General features: G+C 39.7%; 1 protein-coding gene across 1 annotated transcript in view; it reads left to right on the top strand.

Annotated features, from left to right (window-relative positions):
- The window catches only part of LOC124796941 (peptide methionine sulfoxide reductase MsrB-like), an 87,193-nt gene that overhangs the window by 56,728 nt on the left and 5,207 nt on the right, over positions 1 to 25,258 (top strand). Inside the window, exon 4 of the mRNA XM_047260744.1 lies at positions 17,317 to 17,440. Coding sequence (XP_047116700.1) covers positions 17,317 to 17,440 — 124 coding nt within the window. The remainder of the gene's footprint in view (positions 1 to 17,316; positions 17,441 to 25,258) is intronic.

Raw genomic sequence — 25,258 nt, 5'->3', positions numbered from 1 at the left:
TACATGGAGGTGACAAAAGTCATGAGATTTCTCCTAATATCGTGTCAGACCTCATTTTGCCTGGCACAGTGCAGCAACTCAACGTGGCATGGACTCAGCAAATCGCTGAAAGTTCCCTGTAGAAATATTGAGCCATGCTGCCTCTCTAGCCATCCATAATTGTAAAAGTGTTGCTGGTGCAGGATTTTGTGCCTGAATTGATCTGATTACGTCCTTTGAATTTTGGATGGGATTCATGTAGGGCAATCTGGATGGCTTTATCATTCACACGAATTGTCACCAATTCTTCAAATTAGTTGGGAACAATTGTGGCCTGGTGACTTGGAGCATTGTCATCCGTAAAAATTCCATCATTATTTGGGAACATGAAGTCCATGAATGGCTGCAAATGGTCTTTAAGTAGCCAAAAATAATCATTTCCAATTAATGATTGGTTCAATTGGGCCGAGTTCATTCCATGTAAAGACAGCACACACCATTATGGGGCCACCGCCAACTTGTACAGTGCCTTGTTGACAACTTGGGTCCATGGCTTTGTAGGGTCTGCACCACACTCAAACTTTACCATCAACTCGTACCAACTGAAATCGGGACTCATCTGACCAGGCCACGGTTTTCCAGTCATCTAGTATTCAACCTAAATGGTCAAGAGACCAGGAGAGGCACTGCGTGCAATGTTGTGCTATTCACACTGTCCTAATGGATATGTCTTCCCCTCATGAACCATGGACCTTGCCGTTGGTGGGGAGGCTTGCGTGCCTCAGAGACACAGATGGACATACCGTAGGTGCAACCACAATGGAGGGTTATCTGTTGAGAGGCCAGACAAACGTGTGGTTCCTGAAGAGGGGCAGCAGCCTTTTCAGTATTTGCAGGGACAACAGTCTGTATATTGACTGATCTGGCCTTGTAACACTAACCAAAACGGCCTTGCTGTGCTGGTACTGCGAACGGCTGAAAGCAAGGGGAAACTACAGCATTGATTTTTCCCGAGGGCATGCAGCTTTACTGTATGGTTAAATGATGATGGCCTCCTCTTGGGTAAAATATTCCGGAGGTAAAATAGTCCCCCATTCGGATCTCCGGGCGGGGACTACTCGGGAGGACGTCGTTATCAGGAGAAAGAAAACTGGCATTCTATGGATCGGCGCGTGGAATGTCAGATCCCTTAATCAGGCAGGTAGGTTAGAAAATTTAAAAAGGGAAATGGATAGGTTAAAGTTAGATATAGTGAGAATTAGTGAAGTTTGGTGGCAGGAGGAACAAGACTTTTGGTCAGGTGAATACATGGTTATAAATACAAAATCAAATAGGGGTAATGCAGGAGTAGGTTTAATAATGAATAAAAAAATAGAAGTGCGGGTAAGCTACTACAATAGTACAAGTTTATATGCCAACTAGCTCTGCAGATGATGAAGAAATTAATAAAATGTATGAGGAGATAAAAGAAATTATTCATGTAGTGAAGGGAGACAAAATTTAATAGTCATGGGTGACTGGAATTCGAGAGTAGGAAAAGGGAGAGAAGGAAACATAGTAGGTGAATATGGATTGGGGGTAAGAAATGAAAGAGGAAGCCATCTGGTAGAATTTTGCACAGAGCATAACTTAATCATAGCTAACACTTGGTTCAAGAATCATGAAAGAAGGTTGTATACGAGGGCAGTTCAATAAGTAATGCAACACATTTTTTTTTTCTCGGCCAATTTTGGTTGAAAAAACCTGAAATTTCGTGTGGAATATTTTCAAACATTCCCATCTTCGTCTCGTATAGTTTCATTGACTTCCGACAGGTGGCAGCGCTGTACGGAGCTGTTAAAATGGCGTCTGTAACGGATGTGCATTGCAAACAACGGGCAGTGATCGAGTTTCTTTTGGCGGAAAACCAGGGCGTCTCAGATATTCATAGGCGCTTGCAGAATGTCTACGGTGATCTGGCAGTGGACAAAAGCACGGTGAGTTGTTGGGCAAAGCGTGTGTCATCATCGCCGCAAGGTCAAGCAAGACTGTCTGATCTCCCCCGTGTGGGCCGGCTGTGCACAGCTGTGACTCCTGCAATCGCGGAGCGTGCGAACACACTCGTTCGAGATGATCGACGGATCACCATCAAACAACTCAGTGCTCAACTTGACATCTCTGTTGGTAGTGCTGTCACAATTGTTCACCAGTTGGGATATTCAAAGGTTTGTTCCCGCTGGGTCCCTCGTTGTCTAACCGAACACCATAAAGAGCAAAGGAGAACCATCTGTGCGGAATTGCTTGCTCGTCATGTGGCTGAGGGTGACAATTTCTTGTCAAAGATTGTTACAGGCGATGAAACATGGGTTCATCACTTCGAACCTGAAACAAAACGGCAATCAATGGAGTGGCGCCACACCCACTCCCCTACCAAGAAAAAGTTTAAAGCCATACCCTCAGCCGGTAAAGTCATGGTTACAGTCTTCTGGGACGCTGAAGGGGTTATTCTGTTCGATGTCCTTCCCCATGGTCAAACGATCAACTCTGAAGTGTATTGTGCTACTCTTCAGAAATTGAAGAAACGACTTCAGCGTGTTCGTAGGCACAAAAATCTGAACGAACTTCTCCTTCTTCATGACAACGCAAGACCTCACACAAGTCTTCGCACCCGAGAGGAGCTCACAAAACTTCAGTGGACTGTTCTTCCTCATGCACCCTACAGCCCCGATCTCGCACCGTCGGATTTCCATATGTTTGGCCCAATGAAGGACGCAATCCGTGGGAGGCACTATGCGGATGATGAAGAAGTTATTGATGCAGTACGACGTTGGCTCCGACATCGACCAGTGGAATGGTACCGTGCAGGCATACAGGCCCTCATTTCAAGGTGACGTAAGGCCGTAGCATTGAATGGAGATTACGTTGAAAAATAGTGTTGTGTAGCTAAAAGATTGGGGAATAACCTGGTGTATTTCAATGCTGAATAAAACAACCCCTGTTTCAGAAAAAAAAATGTGTTGCATTACTTATTGAACTGCCCTCGTACATGGAAGAATCCTGGAGATACTAGAAGGTATCAGATAGATTATATACTGCTAAGACAGAGATTTAGGAACCAGGTTTTAAATTGTAAGACATTTCCAGGGGCAGATGTGGACTCTGACCACAATCTATTGGTTATGAACTGTAGATTAAAACTGAAGAAACTGCAAAAAGGTGGGAATTTAAGGAGATGGGACCTGGATAAACTGACTAAACCAGAGGTTGTACAGCGTTTCAGGGAGAGCATAAGGGAACAATTGTCAGGAATGGAGGAAAGAAATAAAGTAGAAGAAGAATGGGTAGCTCTGAGGGATGAATTAATGAAGGCAGCAGAGGATCAAGTAGGTAAAAAGATGAGGGCTAGTAGAAATCCTTGGTAACAGAAGAAATACTGAATTTAATTGATGAAAGGAGAAAATATAAAAATGCAGTAAATGAAGCAGGCGAAAAGGAATACAATCATCTCAAAAATGAGATTGACAGGAAGTGCAAAATGGCTAAGCAGGTAGGCTAGAGGACAAATGTAAGGATATAGAGGCTTATCTCACTAGGGGTAAGATAGATACTGCCTACAGAAAAATTAAAGAGACCTTTGGAGAAAAGAGAGCCACTTGTATGAATATCAAGAGCTCAGATGGAAACCCAGTTCTAAGCAAAGAAGGGAAAGCAGAAAGGTGGAAGGAGTATATAGAGGGTCTATACAAGGGCAATGTACTTGAGGACAATATTATGGAAATGGAAGAGGATGTAGATGGAGATGAATTGGGAGGTACAATACTGCGTGAAGAGTTTGACAGAGCACTGAAAGACCTGAGTCGAAACAAGGCCCCGGGAGTAGAAAACATTCCATTAGAACTATTGACGGCCTTGGGAGAGCCAGTCCTGACAAAACTCTACCATCTGGTGGGCAAGATGTATGAGACAGGTGAAATACCCTCAGACTTCAAGAAGAATATAATAATTCCAATCCCAAAGAAAGCAGGTGTTGACAGATGTGAAAACTACCGAACTATCAGTTTAATAAGCCATGGCTGCAAAATACTAATGCGAAATCTTTACAGACGAATGGAAAAACTAGTAGAAGCCGACCTCGGGGAAGATCAGTTTGGATTCCGTAGAAATGTTGGAACACGTGAGGCAATACTGATCTTACGACTTATCTTAGAAGCTGGATTAAGGAAAGGTAAACCTACGTTTCTAGCATTTGTAGACTTAGAGAAAGCTTTTGACAATGTTGACTGGAATACTCTCTTTCAAATTCTGAAGGCGGGAGGGGTAAAATACAGGGAGCGAAAGGCTATTTACAATTTGTACAGAAACCAGATGGCAGTTATAAGAGTTGAGGGACATGAAAGGGAAGCAGTGGTTGGGAAGGGGGTGAGACAGGGTTGTAGCCTCTCCCCAATGCTATTCAATCTGTATATTGGGCAAACAGTAAAGGAAACAAAAGAAAAGTTCGGAGTAGGAATTAAAATCCATGGGGAAGAAATAAAAACTTTGAGGTTCGCCGATGACATTGTAATTCTGTCAAAGACAGCAAAGGACTTGGAATAGCAGTTGAACGGAATGGACAGTGTCTTGAAAGGAGGATATAAGATGAACGTCAACAAAAGCAAAATGAGGATAATGGAATGTAGTCGAATTAAGTCAGGTGATGCTGAGTGAATTAGATTAAGAAATGAGACACTTAAAGTAGTAAAGGAGTTTTGCTATTTGGGGAGCAAAATAACTGATGATGCTCGAAGTAGAGAGGATGTAAAATGTAGACTGGCAATGGAAAGGAAAGCATTTCTGAAGAAGAGAAATTGGTTAACTTCGAATATAGAGTTAAGTGTCAGGAAGTCATTTCTGAAAGTATTTGTATGGAGTGTAGCCATGTATGGAAGTGAAACATGGACAATAAATAGTTTGGACAAGAAGAGAATAGAAGCTTTCGAAATGTGGTGCTACAGAAGAATGCTGAAGATTAGATGGGTAGACCACATAACTAATGAGGAGGTATTGAATAGAATTGGGAAGGCAGCAAGGGATCACAAATTTAGTATTGGAGGGCAGCGTGGAGGGTAAAAATCGTAGAGGGAGACCAAGAGATGAATACACTAAACAGATTCAGAAGGATGTAGGTTGCAGTAGGTACTGGGAGATGAAGAAGCTTGCACAGGATAGAGTAGCATGGAGAGCTGCATCAAACTAGTCTCAGGACTGAAGATCACAACAACAACAACAACAACAACAATGGATATGTTCGTCATACATCCCACATTGATTTCTGCTATTATTTCATGCAATGTTGGTTGTCTGTTAGCACTGACAACTCTATGCAAACACCACTGCTCTCGGTCATTAAGTGAAGGCTGTTGGCCACTGCGTTGTCTGTGATGAGAGCTAATGCCTGAAATTTGGTATTCTCGCCACACTCGTTACACTATGGGATCTCAGAATATTGAATTCTCCAATGATTTCTGAAATTGAATTTCCCATGCATCTAGCTCCAACTAACATTCCCCATTCAAAATTCCCATTGTATAGTGATATTTACATTGGAAACCTTTTCACATGAATCACTTGAGTACAAATGACAGCTCCATCAATGCACTGCTAGTGTAGGCGCACTGCCATCTTTATATGTGCGTATCGCTGTCCCACAATTTTTGTCACCTCAGTGTATATTTGTGAATAACTAAGTCAGAGGTTGCAGTAAATCAAGGATAAAGAAGTGCCATTCAAGTCATTCATGGAGATACTGCATCCAAAGAATCCATTTGAAAAGTTAGGGAAAAAAAGAGATTAGCTTCAACATCCCATGATTAATGAGTTCATTACACATGGAAAAATTTGTGCTGGAACAACTGTAAAACATTTTTTAACAGCAGGATCAAAAGATATAGGATACATGCAAATGTCATTTGCACCTGCACAGATTCCAGTTTTAACAATCACATAAAACTTAGCAACACATTTGTAAATTTCATCCATTAGCTGCTGTAGATGTCAAATTACTTTCTTCAGAATTATTAAGATGCTTGGGAAATCCAACATGGAAAAACAGATCTATCTGGTATGTGTGCAGGATAAGACAGATCCAGATTTACAGCACTTGTAGATTTAGAAAAGGATTTGACAGTAGTAACTAGAATACCCTCTTTGAAATACTGAAGTTACCAAAGATAACATGAAAGAAGTGAAAGGTCATCTACAATTTGCACAGAAACCAGATTGCGGTTATGAGTCAAAAACATGAAAGGGAGGTAGCAGTTGAGAAAGGAGTGAAACATGGTTGTAACCTACCCCTGTGTAATTCAATTTCTACGTAGAGCAAGAAACATGCTGTAATCCCCCCTCCTTCCTGATTCCAGTTATTGTCCACAATAAGCAATGTATTTTATGAAAAATCTGAGAGGAGCAAAGATTACAATAAACTTTCTAGTTTACCTAGCATTTTTTGTAGAGTTGGCTCAAGTTGTTCTTCTCTAGGGGTCTGATTCTTGAAGCTGAAATTCTCACATTTTAGGTCCTCGTGGTTGAATTGGTGTAAATAAATTTGAAGATTGTTGTTGCAGAATTTTTTTGTAAAGTTAATATATTTTGTCATATTTTAGTATATCATAGTCTTATGAATTTTCACATTAACAAATCCAAAATTACATTATTCTCTCAAACTATAAAAATACGTCCGATCACATCAGAGGCACGCTTATTACTAGTCCATTCTGTGGGAATGACATATTCCAAAAGGTTTACAGTTTTTCTTGGCAAATTAATTTCTATTAATTTCGATTATTATTTCAGAAATGAATCCAGAAATAAACATAGTAAACAGTGCTAGATTGCATAATTAGTAATAGAAATTTTAAGTGTGCTAATAATTTGTAATTTCAAATGTTTCTAAAAAACAATTTTAACTGTACTTTCAGAGCTAGTACTTATCAATTGTAACATTGAAAATAAAGAAATTTCCTTTTTATAAATTTCAGATTGAAATATAACATATTGTGTATAAAATTACATGAAAGTTTTCAGAAAAGCAACTGAGATAATACTGACCTGTCCAAGATTTGAAAAATAATACTGGTATCGACAACTACCAGTGAGGAAAAGTAATGCTAGAGGAGGATGTCCCATTACAATAGGAAACAAAGAAAAAATTGAAAAAGAAAGTTCAGGAAAAAAAACAAAAATTTTAAAGCTTACAAATGACATTGTAAAATGTGCAGCATGTGTTTAGGCTGGCTACAGAGACTCAGATTTTTGCAAAATAAAGTGTCTTATAGAAGACAGCTGACAGGCAGACACATCACTGGGACACAGAGTGTGCAGATGCCAGGGAGCCAGGGACACTAAATGTTACTTGCTATAATGATGGAATGTTTCCAGAGAGAAACTTCCTTGGTGGGTTTGTGTGTTTTTTAGCATGGAAAGAAGAATGTTATGGAACACCAGTCAAAATAACAATATAATAGCCAATTTCTTGTTTTGATTGTAGTAATGGGAGGATACTGTTCTGTAAATGGAAACTGATATTAACTGCTCATGGCCCAAATGGAATATTCTATGCAAATAAAAAGATTGTAATGCATTCTAGGAACATTATTGCAGCTGATGCAGCAAATCCTTTTATTTATTCAAATAATTCCAAACCCTCACTCAGTTGCTTTTTTTTATCATTAATAAATGTAATCAACATTAATTATGCTGTGTTGTCTGAACAAGACACGTCCAGGGCAAAAGCACCACAGGCACAAAGCTGCGAGCTGGTGCCAGTGGCACAGAGACTCGTCACTTGTGAGAGTTTCACCAGCACCACAGGTGGTGCTGCAGATGAAGATACCAAATTCGCCTTGGCCAATAGCTGGCTGAGTACAATCCGCCAATGACCGGACACCAATGGATAGAGGCCTACTTGGAAGATAAAAGAGCAGCTCTCACCCACTTGGTTATAGATATCGTACAGGGCTGACTAAGACAGGGAACGATGTTCAGTGAACTCTTAAAAACGAACAGAGTGTTGTTGTAAATTGCATTTCCTATGTACTGTGAAGTTTACGTATGATTATTTGCACTTAGCCATTGAGAGCCTTTTTTATGTTACAAGCAGTGTCGTAGACCTCATTATTTGACAAGTCACAAAGATAAGTAAACCTTTCTAACTCATTTGTGTGACTTTGTTAATAATTTGTTGGAGTCTTGTAGAACCTTCTGGGGCATAGCAGTGTAATACTAGCGGGGACAAAATTGTCTTAGTGATATACTGCTCCAGAAGCCATTTCACGAACTCGCAAACTCGGCCTACCATGACAACAGTGGCAACTTAGCCTCCACAGCAATAGCGACGAGGCCTTTACAAAACTGGCAGCGAGGGTTTACAAAAAATTGACCCACTACCTTCGAGCATAACTAAAGACTACAGGAGTTGGCCTGCAATGTGGGGATTAAGAAAAATCTGTCTCTAGAAATTCAGAGACAACAAAGTTGCTTGGGAGTATAATTCTTGGAAAGAGGTTATAGGATAAACATCAGTAAAAGGAAAAAGAAAAGAAGGGTAATGGAGTGAGTCAAATTACAGCAGGTGATGTTTGAGAATTAGATTAAGAAATAATATGCTGAAAGTAGTAGACAAGGTGTAATATTTGAGAAGCAAAATAGCTGATGATAGCAGAAGTAAAGAAATATAAAATGTAGACTAGCAGTAACAAAACAAAGTGTTTCTAAAAGAAAAATATGTTAACATAAAATGTAATTTTAAGTGTTAGGTTTTATGAAAGTTTTTGGAGTGTAGTCTTACATGGAAGTGAAATGTGGTTGTGAAAAGGTTCTGACAAGAAAGGAAAAGAAGCTTTTGAAGTTTGGTTTTAGACAAGAATATTGAAGATTACACAGATAAGGTAACCAATGAAAAGGTACTGAGTCAATTCAGAAGACGTACTGAATCTGATCAAGGAAAAAAAGTGTGTTATAGCACAACTCGACTGAAAGAAGATATTGATTGATAGGAAACATTCTTAGGCTCAAGGAATAGTCAGTTTGATAATGGATGGCAGTGTGAGAGGTAAAAACGGTAAAGGAAGACCAACGCAGACTACAGAAAGCTGGTTCAGGTGGATGTAGATTGCAGTAGTTATGCAAAAATGTAGATTGCAGCAATTATGCAGAAATGAAGGTTGCATATGATAAACTTGTATGGAGAGTTGCATCAAACTAGTTTCTGGACTTAGACTGAAGACAACAACATGGTAAGAACTGGTGAGAACAAGTTTTCACACTCAGTAGAATGCTGATAAATTAATCCTTATTGAGTTGACAATCATTCCTTGTGTATACTAATGGAATTGTCTGAAATGGCATACTGTTGACTGATGGTAAAATAGTATGTAAGGAAATTACTCAGTGTCTCTTGAATTTCAATGTCTGAATATTAGCATTGGCCACATAATCTCACGCTTTTGCCACGCAATAGAGCCTTTGTCTTATAATAGAATTGCCTAGTTGGTGATAATACAATACTTAAATATTTTACTGTTAACTGAAAAAGACCCACTTCATTTGGTCTTTATCTTAATTTATTTAAACTCTTAACCACTCTTAAATCCACTGAAGTAGTCAATAATACCCTAATCAATATCTACAATAAATGTAAGCCAGGCTGTGTCTGTTGTACTCTTTACTGGGATCATAACATAATGCCTCACCTGCCAAACTGTACGACTTTGGATTTGCACTATCCGTACACTGATGTTTTTTTCATGAACTTGCAATAATTGTTTTTCATAAAACTCACTGATCGTAACTCTATTTAGTTCATTTTATAATTTTGTTTCTTCAGCAGTTTGTCTATGCCTGCTTGCTGGGTGCCTCAGTTGATCACATTTTTTCTCAATCTTCTGTTGTGAAGCTAAACATGCTTCTCATTCCTCAGCTATTTTATTCCTTTGCTGTTCTTTATGTTTTGTTCTTTTGAATTCATCACTGGCAAGATATCCTTCTCTTTTACATTTAGGCCTCCTGTTAAATGTTAATATTACTTAAACGCTAAAATTCCACTTAATACTTTACCATCCTTAAGCAATTCAGTTTCACTTACATTTATTTCAATTTCTAACACTTTCAGTGATCCTTAATCCACTCTAACCAATTTCTAAAAGTTTAATGGATTTCCAAAAGTTCACCGACACATGCATCTCTCTACTGGAGTGTTTTTTTATGTGTGTGTACTTTTGTTAGAAAAAGAGCAAGATCTTGAAAGGTAGTGTGAATACAGTTTTCTGTTACTGTCACATATGCCCATGCTTCATACGTTAGTCTGCAGTAGGTGAGTCATTGCCTTGCCTTTATGCTACACATTTTCTCAGAAATAATATTGGACTACTGTCACGTGATCGATGAACACTGGTGAAACATATCATGTATTATTTATTACTCTCTCTATGGGTGAACACTCTTCTTCCATGCTTAATTTTACTGCTCCATTCATCAATTACTTTTGCTCATATTTAAAGCTGCTACTGTTTATACACACTGACCAACAAAAGTGTAATTCTAGTGTATAGTTCTGAAAGTTACAAACAGAGACTTACTGTTCCTGAAGCCAGGGTTCAGTGTAGCACAGAACTATTGGTTTATCCACAGTGCTTAACAGGATATATTATGTAAGATTTAAATCTTAACAATTGCATCTTTTAGTTAGGGATTGATAGTTCATTTGTGGTGATGTCCACAGACAGGTTTCCCATACAAGGATCTCCGCTTAAATGAAAATTTGCTGGTTGAGCTACATATTATAAGGTGCGTTCAAAAAGAAATGAGCCAGAGGCATAATTACAGACCGGCTGCTGTGGCTGAGTGGTTTTAGGTGCTTCAGTCCAGAACCGCACTGCTGCTACGGTCACAGGTTCGAATCCTGCCTTGGGCTTGGATGTGTGTGATGTCTTTAGGTTAGTTAGGTTTAATTAGTTCTAAGTCTAGGAGACTGATTACCTCAGATGTTAAGTCCCATGGTGCTTAAAGCCATAATTACAGAAACCAATACCTGAATGTTAGAAGTATTGACCCTGGCTGTTGAGACACTTGTCCCACAGTGATACAAGGCAGTGAATGGCTGTCTCATAAAATTCCCGGGGCTGCGATGTTAACCAGTTCTGCACATATAGCTGGAAGTTGTCGACCGAGGTGAATCGTTTGCCCCTCAGAGCCTTTTTAAGGGGACCAAAAATGACATGATCACGGGAGAGAGGTCCGGACTGTATGGAGGGTGGCCGAGAACGTCCCATTTGAATTGCAGCAGGAGTGCCGCGACTGTGTTGGCCGTATGACACTTTGCATTGTTGTGGAGCAGAATTAGTACACAGGTGAGATTGCCTGGTTGTTTTGATTTGATCGCTTGGTGAAGGGTGGTCAAGATTTGCAAGTAACACTGGGCATTCACTGTTGTCCTGTGCTGGAGGAAGTGAATCAGAAGGGGGTATCTTAGGTCAACGAAGAACATCAGGATAACCTTTCCTGCACTTGTGTCGATGACGATGTCCAGCTGTGTATGTGGAACTAGTTAACCCATAGCCCCAGGAATTTTATGAGACAGCCATTCACCACCGTGTGTCACAGTGGGACAAGAGTCTCAACTGCCAGGGTCAATACTTCTATCATACAGGTACTGGTTTCTGTAATTATGCCTCGGACCCATTATTTATTTACTGCTATTTTTCATTTCTGTTATGCCACTTATGTTTGAATGGATGAAAACTGTACTTATGCTATTGCCTGTTATTATCTAGGACATCTAGTCTTTTGACTTTTGATTTTTAGACATAGCCTAAAAAGGTTTGTGATCCAGCTGCTATGCTAACATAATACAAGGTGTGTTTTTTAAGTAACAGCCGTTTGAACATAAGTACACAACGAAAGGTTATTTCAAAAAAAGTAAATTTATTTTCAGAAAGTTTGTTCAAACATGTATCATACCCCTCAACCAATTTTAAAATACCATCTTCATAAAAACTTGCCGCCTGCTCCAATAACCAAGAGTTCACTGCCGTTTTCATGTCTTTGTCATCATCATTGTAACGGTTGCCACTGAGGTGGAAGAACAGATGGTAATCGCTCAGTGCAAGATCAGAACTGTAGGGTGGCTGGTCTAAAACTTCCCAGCCAAAACTGTCCAATAAATCACGGGTCTGACATGCAGTGTGAGGTCTTGCATTGTCGTGGAGAAGGACAATTCCCTTTGTCAGCATGCCACGTCTTTTGTTTTGAATTACTCTGCGTAGCTTTCTCAGGGTTTGGCAGTATGCTTCTGCAATGATAGTGGTTCCTTGTTGCATGAAGTCGACCAACAAAACACCATGCCTATCCCAAAACACCGACGCCATGAGTTTGTGCTGGGACAGAGTCTGTTTGACCTTCACCTTTACAGGCGAGAGTGTGTGTGTGTGTGTGTGTGTGTGTGTGTGTGTGTGTGTGTGTGTGTGTGTGTCCATTCCATGCTCTGTTGCTTTGATTTGGGCGTGATATGCAAAACCCACGTTTCGTCTCCAATTACGATCTGACTCAAGAAGCTGTCACCTTCTTTGTGATAATGAGTCAAGAACTTCATTGCACACTCAAATCTTTGGTATTTGTGGTTCTCCGTTAGGAGTTTCGGGACCCAATGGGAGCACAGTTTCCTAAACTTTAGGTGTTCAGAAACAATGTTGTAAAGCACTGATCTCGACACGTCAGCAAATTTGTTTGAGACACCTGTTATTGTGAAGCGCCTGTTCTCATGAATCCTCGCTTCAACTAAAGCCACCAAATCGTCTGTAATCAAAGAAGGGTGATCGGAGCGGTTCTCATCATGGACGTTGTCATGCCCATCTTTGAATTCTTGTACCCACTTACGCACTTTCCTTTCACTCGTAACAGTATCACCATACACTTCACAAATCTGTCGATGAATTTCTGCAGCAGACAGGTTCCTTGCTGACAAAAACTGTATCACTGAGTGAACCTCACAAACGACGGGCAAGTTGATAGTCAGGCACAGAGCAGAACCGTACAGGTTAGCTACAGAGCTAAAACTGAGCAGTTGTTCCCGAGGCATGCTGGTACACAACACATGCACTTGTTGCAGCATGTGTGCGAACTGCTAGTGTCTGCAACAAAACAGACCTTACATAAAAAAACAAGCCTCATATTATCTTCTGGTAATGGCACATAAGTCTTGTTACCCATTTCACCAATCACTTCCTTTAGAACTAATTGCTTCCCCCACCCATTTAGATATAAGAGGTGTGTTCAAAAAATTCTGGAACTTTGTCCACAAAATTTTTCTGCTCTTGCCTTTTAATTATAGTGCATGGCCTCCTCTGACATACTCTCCTCCATGATCTATACACAGCTCCCAATGCCGTTTCCACTTACAGAAGCAGTCTTGGTATGACTCTTGCTGGATTGCGCAACGCGCCGTCAGCAGATTTTCTTTTATCTCATCTATCATTGCAAATCTTCGTCCTTTCAACAGGTTTTCCAACTTCGGAAATAAAAAGAAGTCTCCAGGGGCCAGATCTGGAGAGTACGGAAGATGAAGCAGCACAGTGATTTCATTTCTTGTGCAGTAATCACACATCAAAAGGGATGAATGTGCAGGAGCATTATTGTGATGCAAGAGCCATGAATTGTTTCACCACATTTCAGGCCTTTTCCTTCTGACATTTTCTCGGAGACGTCACAGCATGTCCCAATAGTACCAGTGATTAGCAGTTTATCCCTGTGGCATGAATTCATAATAATCTAACTCTTCAAAGTCTAAGACCTAATGAGCTTTTTATTTTTGTCTTGGAGAACCATTTCCAACCCGTTGTGAGGACTTAACCTTGGTCTCAACTTCATAACCATAGACCCATGTCTCATAAACAGATATGATTCTCTTAAGGAACATCTTGTTCTCATTTGCGCAATCCAAAAGCTCTTCACATATTGCGAGGTGAAGGTCTTTCTGGTCTTCTCACTAGCTGTGGGATGAACTTGGCAACAACATGGTGCATTCCAAAATGCTGTGTCAGGATTTCATGACATGATCCAACTGAAATGTTACATTCTTCTACAATCTCTCGGACAGTCAGTCTTTGATTGGCACCACAACGTCACTGACATTCCTGATGTGAGCGTCATCGGTAGACATCGAAGTGCGTCCTGAATGAGGGTCATCTTTAACTTCCATCAGGCCATTTTTAAACCATGTGACCAACATGTAACACCAAGCAAGGGTTAAGCACTCATCACCGTATGTTTTCTGCATCATTTGGTGTCTCTCTGTAAAGGATTTTCTTGAGCTTCACACAAAATTTAATGTAGACAGGTTGCTCCTCTAAATCTGTCATCTTAAAATTTGCAAACTGTGTAACACAGTATTTACAGACAACAATAAAACTTACGCCAGTTACAGATTAAACACAGGCATGTGCAGGTAAGCCCAACGGCATTTCTCTCCAACACACCATTGGTGCAAAATTATGGATGTTGCGGAATGTTTTGAATAGACCTTGTAAGTCTTTTATCATATGGAATGTGCAAGAAATACTGTTTACATCCATCACAATAATTTTTTTTGATATATTTGCTTATTTTCTCAAACTAGTCATTTGTTGCCTGTGCAAGACGGATCAATCAGAAGCAGCAGATCATGCACTGGGACCAGGGAACTGCCAAATTCTTTTCATTTTAGCAAGATCTGGTTATTACTATGCTAGTATAATAAAATTGGGTGGATAAAAAAATCTGCTCACCAAACAGTGGCAGTAGAAAACCCATACAAAAGGTAAGGAAATGTGCAAGCTTTCGGAGCCAGTGGTACCTTCCTCTGGCAGAAGGGTTGAAGGGGAAGGAAGAGGGATGAAGGAAAAGAACTGATGAGGTTTAGGAAATGGGGAGAGTTACGGGAAAGTTGCACAGAATCCTGGGTTAGGGAAGACTTACCATACAGGATGAGGAGGAAAGAGAACTGTCCCCAAGAGTCAGTCTTTCCTTCTCATCTCCTCTGGTAAGTTTCCCCTGATCAGGGTTCTGGGCTTCGCAGCAGAGCTTCTGTAAAGTTTGGAGGGTAGGAGACGGGATACTGGCAGAAGGACAGGGCGTGAGTTGTTCTTGGGTAGCTCAGTTGGTAGAGCACTTGCCCGCGAAAGGCCAAGGTCCCGAGTTTGAGTCTCAGTCTGGCACACAGTTTTAATCTGCCAGGAAGTTTCATATCAGCGCACACTCCGCTGCAAAGTGAAAATCTCATTCTGGAGCCATCACTTTGTGTCAAAACACCAAAATTTTTGCCTTACGCACCTAAAAGGAAATTCTGCACAAAATGAATTAATTATATTGATGGATTTTGCTGAGAATTATTAATTTGTTGTTCAAGATGCTGTGCAAGGATTTCACTGCGTGAATAGTCAGGCCACATTACATCCATTTGTTGTCTATTTTGGTGGCAAAGAATGTCAGAGTATTCGCATTTGTATGATCAGTGACTGTCTTTGTCATGATACAATTGCTACCCATGCCTTCCAAATAAAATTAATAGCATATTTAAAGACAAAGATTGAATACATTAAGAACTTTTATTACTCTAGTAATGGTTGAGCTGCTCAATATAAGAATTTCAAAAATTTCATCAATTTATATCTGTACAAAAAGGATTCTGGCATCACTACAGAATGGAATTTTTTTGGAATAAACAACAGTAAATTGCATTGTGATGGTATTGGGGAACAGGAAAAATACTAGCAGCCCGTGCTAGATAGCATATGCTCTTAGATAAGCAAATATTGACTCCATATGATTTGATCAAATTCTTTGATGGTAGTATTCCAGGCATAAAGATTTTTTTCATGTACAAAAATAAGAAACTGAAAAAATTCAGCCTGGTCAAGAAACAAGTTTTGCCTGGGGATATACAATTTCTGGAATGAGAGAGAATCACCAATGTAAGCCAATTAATTGTAATCTGCTCAGAGCAAGCAGAGTTTCCAATGGAGCTACAGCATTCACAGTTAATGCCTTCAGAGAAGATGAAGAAATTCCAGCAATCTAAATTGCAAGTTTACAACTAGGACAGTATGTTGCTTGTGTGTATGATAATTTTTGGTGGGTTGGAAATGTGTGTGAAGTTTCACACAAACAACAAAATGTCCTCATCAGCTTTATGTACCCACACAGTTCTGCTCGTTCCTTCCACTAAATCCCTAAGTTTTCCCGTGGTGTGGTTCAGCATAATAAGTTGTCTACATGTATTAAACCAAATGACCAAATGTTTGCTAGAACTTTTAAAAAAGCCTAGCAAACCTGGCACATTTACATCAAAGTACATGACGCGAAGATGAGTAGCCTCTCTTTAAAAGCCCCTAAAAATTCAACCACTGAAGGTACTGTACTGAAATTTGGTATATAACCATCAAAGACCATATAGAACATTCACACCAAATTTCATTAGATCTGGAGGTGTTCGAGTGGGAACCCCTGTATTAATTTTTATAAAGAAGGATCCCACATTTCCATATCACTAATGGAACATTGAGCACATATCGTACCAGTCTTTGAATTCATCAAACACTAAACATTTCCATATCACTAATGGAACATTGGGCACATATCGTACCAGTCTTTGAATTCATCAAACACTATCTGCAAAGTTTTATGTGATCGTTTTTGTGAACTGCGTTTGCTGTCTCTCTGGTTTCTTTAGGTATGCTGTGATTAATAAACTTATTATTTGTTACTGATTTGTTATGTAGTTCATGGTTTGTTAATTATTGTTTCAAGAATGATATATCTTTTATTAAAACTGAGCCAATATTGTATGATGAAGTTTTTAGGTTTGATTTTTTGTCTGCACATTGTAAACAAAATCAGATCTTTCAGTTTGGGTTGGTATTCACACGACTGTAATGATTGACAGAAGCACATCATACCTATCTTGGCTCAGTTTTTGCACAAGCATAGTTCCAAGCCCATCTTTACTCGCATCACTTGTATGTTTTCATAACAAAGAGTTTGCAAGGTCCATGAAACCACTTACTTGTTTACTTGGGTTGTGTCTTAATTTTAGTCACTTATGATACAATGTAATATGAAATTTACTTGAAAATTCCTTGCTGCTTTGTGTATAGTTTTGTTTAATAACTATATTATCCCCTTATTTGAGTGATTTGGCAATTTCCTTGTTGATTGTACCCTGCATTACATTTATACATGCAAGTATTCCACTGTAGAGTGCAACATTTTAATCATACTTTGATTTTCATGCCGTAACATAATTTGATTTATGCAGAGCAGCTTGTAAATGAATGTGTTCATATGTTTTAGCTCAGAAACAAAATATAACTCTGGCAGTGGCTGGCCCTCTTTTTATCAGAGCATTGATGGAAGTGTCATACAACGTTTAGATACGAGCCATGGTATGATTCGAACTGAAGTTCTGTGTCACAATGTAAGTTTAATTTACCACAATGTTTCATCTTTATGAAGTATGCTGCCAATTGTACACAAGGTAGTACCTGTTCCAATTTCATGTTTGAAACAACGTGTGTTTTGCAGTTTCTGACTGGAGTATGAAGTTACTTTTTCTTTCCACACCTAGTAAATTATTAATGTTAATCCAACACAGAAGAGAAATCTGACAGTTCAAGTGATGAACAAGTTTAAATTTGTTTATACAGATTGAAAAACAACAATATAAAAAGCACTAACTCCATATATTGTTGTGCCTTAATAGTGATTCAATTGTAAAATTATTATTTTTTTCCCAAGCCACATCAATAACTACTCTTGTGATGTGTCTCAGTGGCTTAGTGGTTAAGTAAAAAACTGCAGATCCTAAAGTCTGGGGATTTTTATCCATTATTTATCATGTCTTCCACATCTTTCAACATTTGCTCCTGTGAAGAATGCTGAGCCACACTGTGGTTCTGAATCCATATCAAACTGTATAACTAGATGTGTAAGTAAGTTACATAGTTGCAGTCGATGCTGAGAGAAAGAGTGGGTAACACTCTTGTGTCAGAAGAAAGATTTAAATATGCATTACAACCAATGTTGTGCCATCAAAAAAAGCAACAACCTTGCCTTAAAAAAAAAACACCCTACATTCCAAGAACAAATAAAATACAAATTATGAGGTAAAACAAATAAGTCTGATAAGCAAATGCTATTCAACTCCCTGATGATAATAGCTGTGAGACACATGATATTAGATTGAAGCCATTGGCTACTAAATTCAGTTAATTCTTACTGAAAGTAGCAGAAAACCCGAGAACAAAAAACAAAGTTTCAAAAGCAGATTCATTATAATGTACTTAGGCATGCGTTACATGCCATACTCCACCAGCAGAGATCAGTTTTGCCTTTCCAACTGTTAAAGAAATCACAAAAATCATCAGATTACTAAATATCAGTAATTCTTCTGACTGTGATGGTTTTTCAGCCAAACAGTTAAAGCTTTTGCTGATCTGATTGTAACCCTCCCCCCCCCCCCCCCCCCCACCATTGTAATCAATTGATGTGTCAACATGTATTTCCTGAAAGACTGCAATATGGAGTTGTAATAACCATTTATAAAAGTGGGAATAAGAAAGTAAGTAAAGACCCATCTCCCACCTTTGCAAATGTCTCTAGAATGTTGCTTATTACAGAATACTGAACCTCTTTTACGATACTAACCCTTTAACAACTTATCAGCTAGGCTTGCATTAAGGATTTTCTACATACAAACTAATATAAAAATTCAGTTATGGTAGAACCAAGAAAGAAAAATTATTTAGTTGGCATTTTCTGTGCTCTTGGCGAAGCATTTAATTATGTATATCATAAAATTTTACTGTAGCAGCTAACACATTATGGCAGCTAACGCTTTCTGGCATCCTCATTGTGTGGGTGGAGTCATACTTAATGACAGAAAGCAAAGGATTTCAGTAAAATATGATATGACAGAAATAAAACGACATTCAGAGTGAAGTATAACTATGGTATATCAGAATGTTTGGCAGTTACTCACATTATGCAGACAAATAAAAATTATTTATAGAACCAGAGGTAGAGTGAAATGAAACACTATGTGTGAAATTTCTATGCATAAAGAAATGATCGTTAAATGAAGACCCTACGCTGTCAACAGGCATTGATATACATCAACAGGGACATTGAAAATGTGTGCCCCAACCAGGACTCGAGCCCGGGATCTCCTGCTTACATGGCAGACGCTCTATCCATCTGAGCCACCAAGGGCACAGAGGACAGTGCGATTGCAGGGATTTATCCCTTGCACACTCCCTGTGAGACCCACATTCCCAACTTAATGTCTACACACTATATCCGTAGTGCCCCTGCTCGTTACACTCATTACTCGCGGCAGATGAGCTGACTGAGATCTGTTAGAGGTCGGGCAATGCATGTGCATCTGCACAGAAGAAGAAGGTCAATGGCCAGTTAGCATTAACTATATATGGAGATAGTATCTGTTCTTTCGGACACGTCCATTTCCATGCATAAAGGTGGATATTATGCTGAAGTGTGTAGTAAGGGTATTGTGTAAAGGCAATAACTTACATCTTGCAGATGAATCTTTGGGAACTTCACGATTCTTACAATCACATTCCAATACATTTCCATTTGTATTTAATATTGTTGTTGTTGTGGTCTTCAGTCCTGAGACTGATTTGATGCAGCTCTCCATGCTACTCTATCCTGTGCAAGCCTCTTCATCTCCCAGTACCTACAGCAGCCTAAATCCTTCTGAATCTGCTTAGTGTATTCCTCTCTTGGTCTCCCTCTACGATTTTTACCCTCCATGCTGCCCTCCAATACTAAATTGGTGATCGCTCGATGTCTCAGAACATGTCCTACCAACCGATCCCTTCTTCTAGTCAAGTTCTGCCACAAATTCTCTTCTCCCCAAATCTATTCAATACCTCCTCATTAGTTATGTGATCTACCCATCTAATCTTCAGCATTCTTCTGTAGCACCACATTTCAAAAGCTTCTATTCTCTTTTTGTCTAAACTATTTATCGTCCATGTTTCACTTCCATACATGGCTACACTCCATACAAATACTTTCAGAAATGACTTCCTGACACTTAAATCAATACTCGATGTTAACAAATTTCTCTTCTTCAGAAATGCTTTCCTTACCATTGCCAGTCTACATTTTATATCCTCTCTACTTCGACTATCATCAGTTATTTTGCTCCCCAAATAGCAAAACTCCTTTACTACTTTAAGTGTCTCATTTCCTAATCTAATTCCCGCAGCATCACCCGACTTAATTCGACTACATTCCATTATCCTCGTTTTGCTCTTGTTGATGTTCATCTTATACCCTCCTTTCAAGACACTGTCCATTCCGTTCAACTGCTCTTCCAAGTCCTTTGCTGTCTCTGACAGAATTACAATGTCATCGGCGAACCTCAAAGTTTTTATTTCTTCTCCATGGATTTTAATACCTACTCCAAACTTTTCTTTTGTTTTCTTTATTGCTTGCTCAATATACAGATTGAATAGCATCGGGGAGAGGCTACAACCCTGTCTCAACCCCTTCCCAACCACTGCTTCCCTTTCATGTCCCTCAACTCTTATAACTGCCATCTGGTTTCTGTACAAATTGTAAATAGCCTTTCGCTCCCTGTATTTTACCCCTGCCATGCTCAGAATTTGAAAGAGAGTATTCTAGTCAACATTGTCAAAAGCTTTCTCTAAGTCTACAAATGCTAGAAACATAGGTTTGCCTTTCCTTAATCTTTCTTCTAAGATAAGTCGTAGGGTCAGTATTGCCTCACGTGTTCCAACATTCCTGCGGAATCCAAACTGATCTTCCCCAAGATCGGCTTCTACCAGTTTTTCCATTCATCTGTAAAGAATTCGCGTTAATATTTTGCAGCTGTGACTTATTAAACTGATAGTTTGGTAATTTTCACATCTGTCAACACCTGCTTTCTTTGGGATTGAAATTATTATATTCTTCTTGAAGTCTGAGGGTATTTCGCCTGTCTCATACATCTTGCTCACCAGATGGTAGAGTTTTGTCAGGACTGGCTCTCCCAAGGCTGTCAGTAATTCTAATGGAATGTTGTCTACTCCCGGGGCCTTGTTTCGACTTAGGTCGTTCAGTGCTCTGTCAAACTCTCCACGCAGTATCATATCTCCCATTTCATCCTCATCCGCCTCCTCTTCCATTTCCATAATATTGTCCTCAAGAACATCGCCCCTGTATAGACCCTCTAAATACTCCTTCCACCTTTCTGCTTTCTCTTGTTTGCTTAGAACTGGGTTTCCATCTGAGCTCTTGATATTCATGCAAGTGGTTCTCTTTTCTCCAAAGGTCTCTCTAATTTTCGTGTAGGCAGTGTCTATCTTACCACTCATGAGATAAGCCTCTACATCATTACATTTGTCCTCTAGCCATCCCTGCTTAGCCATTTTGCATTTTTGAGACGTTTGTATTCCTTTTTGCCTGCTTCACTTGCTGCATTTTTGTATTTTCTCCTTTCATCAATTAAATTCAGTATCTCTTCTGTTACCCAAGGATTTCTTTTTAATGACAATAACAAATTTAAGATTAAGTCCAAGAGTCACAATTATAATACAAGAAGTAAAAATAATTTCACACTAATAATCTTGTTAAACAGATTTTAATTTTTCTACTTACCTACAGTTAATAGCATCCTCTGAAATCAGTTAACTTACATACATGTCTAGCATGAAATAACAGGTGAAAACAGCAGCAAAGCAGTGGAAAAAGCATTGTCTTTTTAAGGCTCCTGGTAAAAACGGAACTGTTGTAGGCACACTTTGTTGTCTGGCTGGCTGACTATTAAAAAGTGTTTTTCTGAGGAATGTCACATACTAAAATCTGTGGTCCATTAGTGGTGTACAAATTGATAGCTTCCAAGTCATCAGCGCATTCAAAATCTATGGCCATTTGTGTCACATATTTTGATATTTGCAAACTCACTCATCAAAACCTAGGGTAAGGTGGTACAGTTTCGATATAGGTAAAATTCCAATCAAGATAAGGTTTCATGCCATTTTTTCAGTTTTGTAGTGTTGGTAGAACTTGCCTTCATGTGACGTTGCAATGTGGATGGTTTGTGCAGTTCTTCCTATCATTTCTCTGAATACACCAGTTTGTGCTACAGAGATATATTTTTTTTCTTTTTGAGAGGTAAGTGAAGTTACTAAGTTTTAAGCATTCTTATAAAATGACTGGTTTTCAAGTGCTTATAAATTCTGAATTAGTGCCGTTACAGACTTGTTTCCTGTTTCCATGTGTTCTGGGGCATCTAAAGAAAACGATTGTGTGACATGTGCTGCCATCTCTTGGTACAGCTAAGTATTATTTGTTCATGATTTAACTCTCACCAATAGTATATTTTTGATCAGAAAAAAAGGTATAGTTTTGATACCCTAATACAATTTTGATCAATGCAGTTCTTTAGTTTAGTCTGTCAAGACTGGTTACTGTAGATGTATTATACACAATTACTGCAAATAAGTTCTGCATATTTAAACATATTTTTAAAAGCAAACCCCCTTATTTCCCCATGAGATGCCCCGAACAACCAGGGGGAAAAAAAACTGCAATAAATAGAGTCCAACTGCATTACATTGAGTCTTTCAGCTACATCAGAATTATATGATATTCCTCTCAGCACTCTGCATTGTAAAATACAAATTTAAAAAAAATGCAAGCTGGATTACCTCTAACTATAAAAAACAGAATAGGTCATCCAGCGGTACTCAATTCTGAAATGGAAGATGGTTTGGTCCAGAGAGCTTTATTCCTAGAAAAGTGAGGATTGGGTCTGACGCTGCTTGAGTTAACAAGAGCTGCATTTCGGTTGGCTGAGAAAAATACTTTGAAACATCCATGGAACACAGAAAGCAAGGTTGCTGGAATCGATTTGATTCGTTTACAGCATTTATTACGAGACACGCTAACCTTAGCCTGCGAAAAACTGCGGGGCAAACAAGAGCCACAGCTGATGGCTTAAATAATGCGGAAGTAAGGAAATATTTCAAAGCTTTCCTCTTAACAACGGACCACAAAAGTAGTTAGTCGTAAAAGTAAGTGATAAGTTTTTTCATTAACAAATATGGAAGGAAAGTGAAATTTGACTGTTACTGCACACATGAATGCATCTGATATGTATTTACCACCAATGATAATTTTCAAATGAGTGAGGATTTGCCCTGAATTTCAAGACTGGATACTTCCTGGTTCCATTAGGGAAATGAGTGAATTGGGGTACATTAATGAAGAACTGTTTATGATTTGGCTTCGACACTTCAAGAAATACCAAACAGTGGTTAGTGTTACAGTTCTTGTTATTGAAAACCATGGCAGGCATACTAGCTTGGATGCTGTAGAATATTGTCAGGAAAATGCGATGGAACTTTTGGGATCGCCTACACACAGTACACATGTACTACGGCCATTAGACATAATTTCCTTCAAGTCTCTAAAGGCACAATATCAGAGAAATTCAGTTGAGTCGACTCATTGTAATCCCAATAATCCCAATGAAAGCATTACAAAACAAAGATTCTGTACTATTTTCTGTGATGCCTGGAGGAAAACTGCCTCTGGTGGATGTACAATCAAGAGGTACCAGTGCATAGGAATAATGCCCTTCTGCACAGACATTGTTTCCAAGGAGAAATTTGCACCTTCAATCCCCACCAAACAAGCTACTACCAGCATTCTGGTTTGAAGTGTGCATATCTCTAAAAGATGTAACAGAAGAAGACGGCAAATCCATAAAACCAGCATTCAGTACCATTTCTCAGCACAATGCTGTCAAGAACATTTTGCCAACTCCAGAGAAAAAAGTATCGTTTTGGAAAAGGAAAACACAGACATCAATTCGACTCATTTCAGATGCAAACCTGTAAAACCTCTGCAGCAAAAGAATCTTTTTCAGCAGGGACCAAACAAAGAAATAAACAAATGCAAGAACAATAAACAGAAATGTAATCTATGAAAAATAATTAAAGAAGTATTAAAAGCTTCAGATTGCCAGCAAACAAAAAAAATAATTATGCATTTTGTGTTATAACCTTTAATCACCAATAATTGCGTGGATATTCAAACACATTCACTTAGAAACAACAGCTGGTTACATGATAACAACTCAGTATCTCTTATTCGACTGCCATGCCGTGACATGCGGCCGGCGCCATTTGTAGCTAGGTGGTGCTCCCGCGCTCAGCCGAGTTGCGGAGCGCCTCTATCGCCGTTTGTGCGAACTGTCGTGGCGGCACTGTTAAATGTCGTGGCACTGTCACAACACTTTTCCCCCCTTGAAAAAAAAACACTCACTTCCTTGGAGACATGGACAGTGCGGAGACATCCATGGCCTCTTGTGAGGCCCCGAGAAGATCCCACGGAGAGACACGAGAGTATGGTCGAAAATGTCCAGGACGGAAGCTCGTGCGTGGAACGTGCCTCCTGGACGAGATGATGGGTGAAAACTCCGGAGCAGCATCCATAGGTGTCGTGGTCCTGGGGGTGTGCTCCAGTGAGATGGGTCCCGGAGAAGGCGGCGTCGCGACTGGGGCCGGTTCCGGTGTACTCGGAAGTGGTAGTGACGTCGGCTGCATCAACACGTATGGTAGATCGGCAGCAGCGACAGGACTGGCTTCTCGGGCTGGTGGAGGCGAAGGAAGGGGCGGTGGCACCGGCGTGGCCACCACTCGTGGGTGCACCTGGTCGTAATGGCGAACAACCATGCCGTTGTCCGTACGTATTTCACAAAGCCGGCGGCCACAAAGAGCCTTGACCACCCCTGGAATCCATTTAGGGCGAGATCCATACCCTCATGCCCACACGTCGGCACCCCCCCCCCCCCGAGTATTTTCCCGCACTAGGGGACACAGCACAAGGCCTGACAGGGTGAAGCAGGTGCAGTAGAGTGCGCGGTTGGCGGCCATGCAAGAGTTCAGCAGGGCTGCGATCACCCAGAGGCGTGAAGCGATAAGAACTCAGAAATTGCAGCAGAGCGTCATCTGTGGAAAAATCACTAATGAATTTTTTCATCTGGCTTTTGAAAGTGCAGACAAGGCGCTCGACCTCCCCATTCGATTGCGGATGGAAGGGCAGTGCTGTAACATGATAAATCCCTTGTCCAGTAGAAAAATCACGGAAGGCCTGCAAAGAGAACTGAGGGCCATTGTCCGTGACAATCATGGATTGAAAACCGTCTAGTGCAAAGATTTTGGACAAAGCCAGCGTTGTCGCCACAGTGGTGGGCGAC

This window comes from Schistocerca piceifrons, chromosome 1 (assembly GCF_021461385.2).
Source record: "Schistocerca piceifrons isolate TAMUIC-IGC-003096 chromosome 1, iqSchPice1.1, whole genome shotgun sequence".
Taxonomy (NCBI): Eukaryota; Metazoa; Arthropoda; class Insecta; order Orthoptera; family Acrididae; genus Schistocerca; species Schistocerca piceifrons.
The sequence above is the reverse complement of the archived record's forward strand: the minus strand, read 5'-3'. Positions and strand labels throughout refer to the sequence as shown.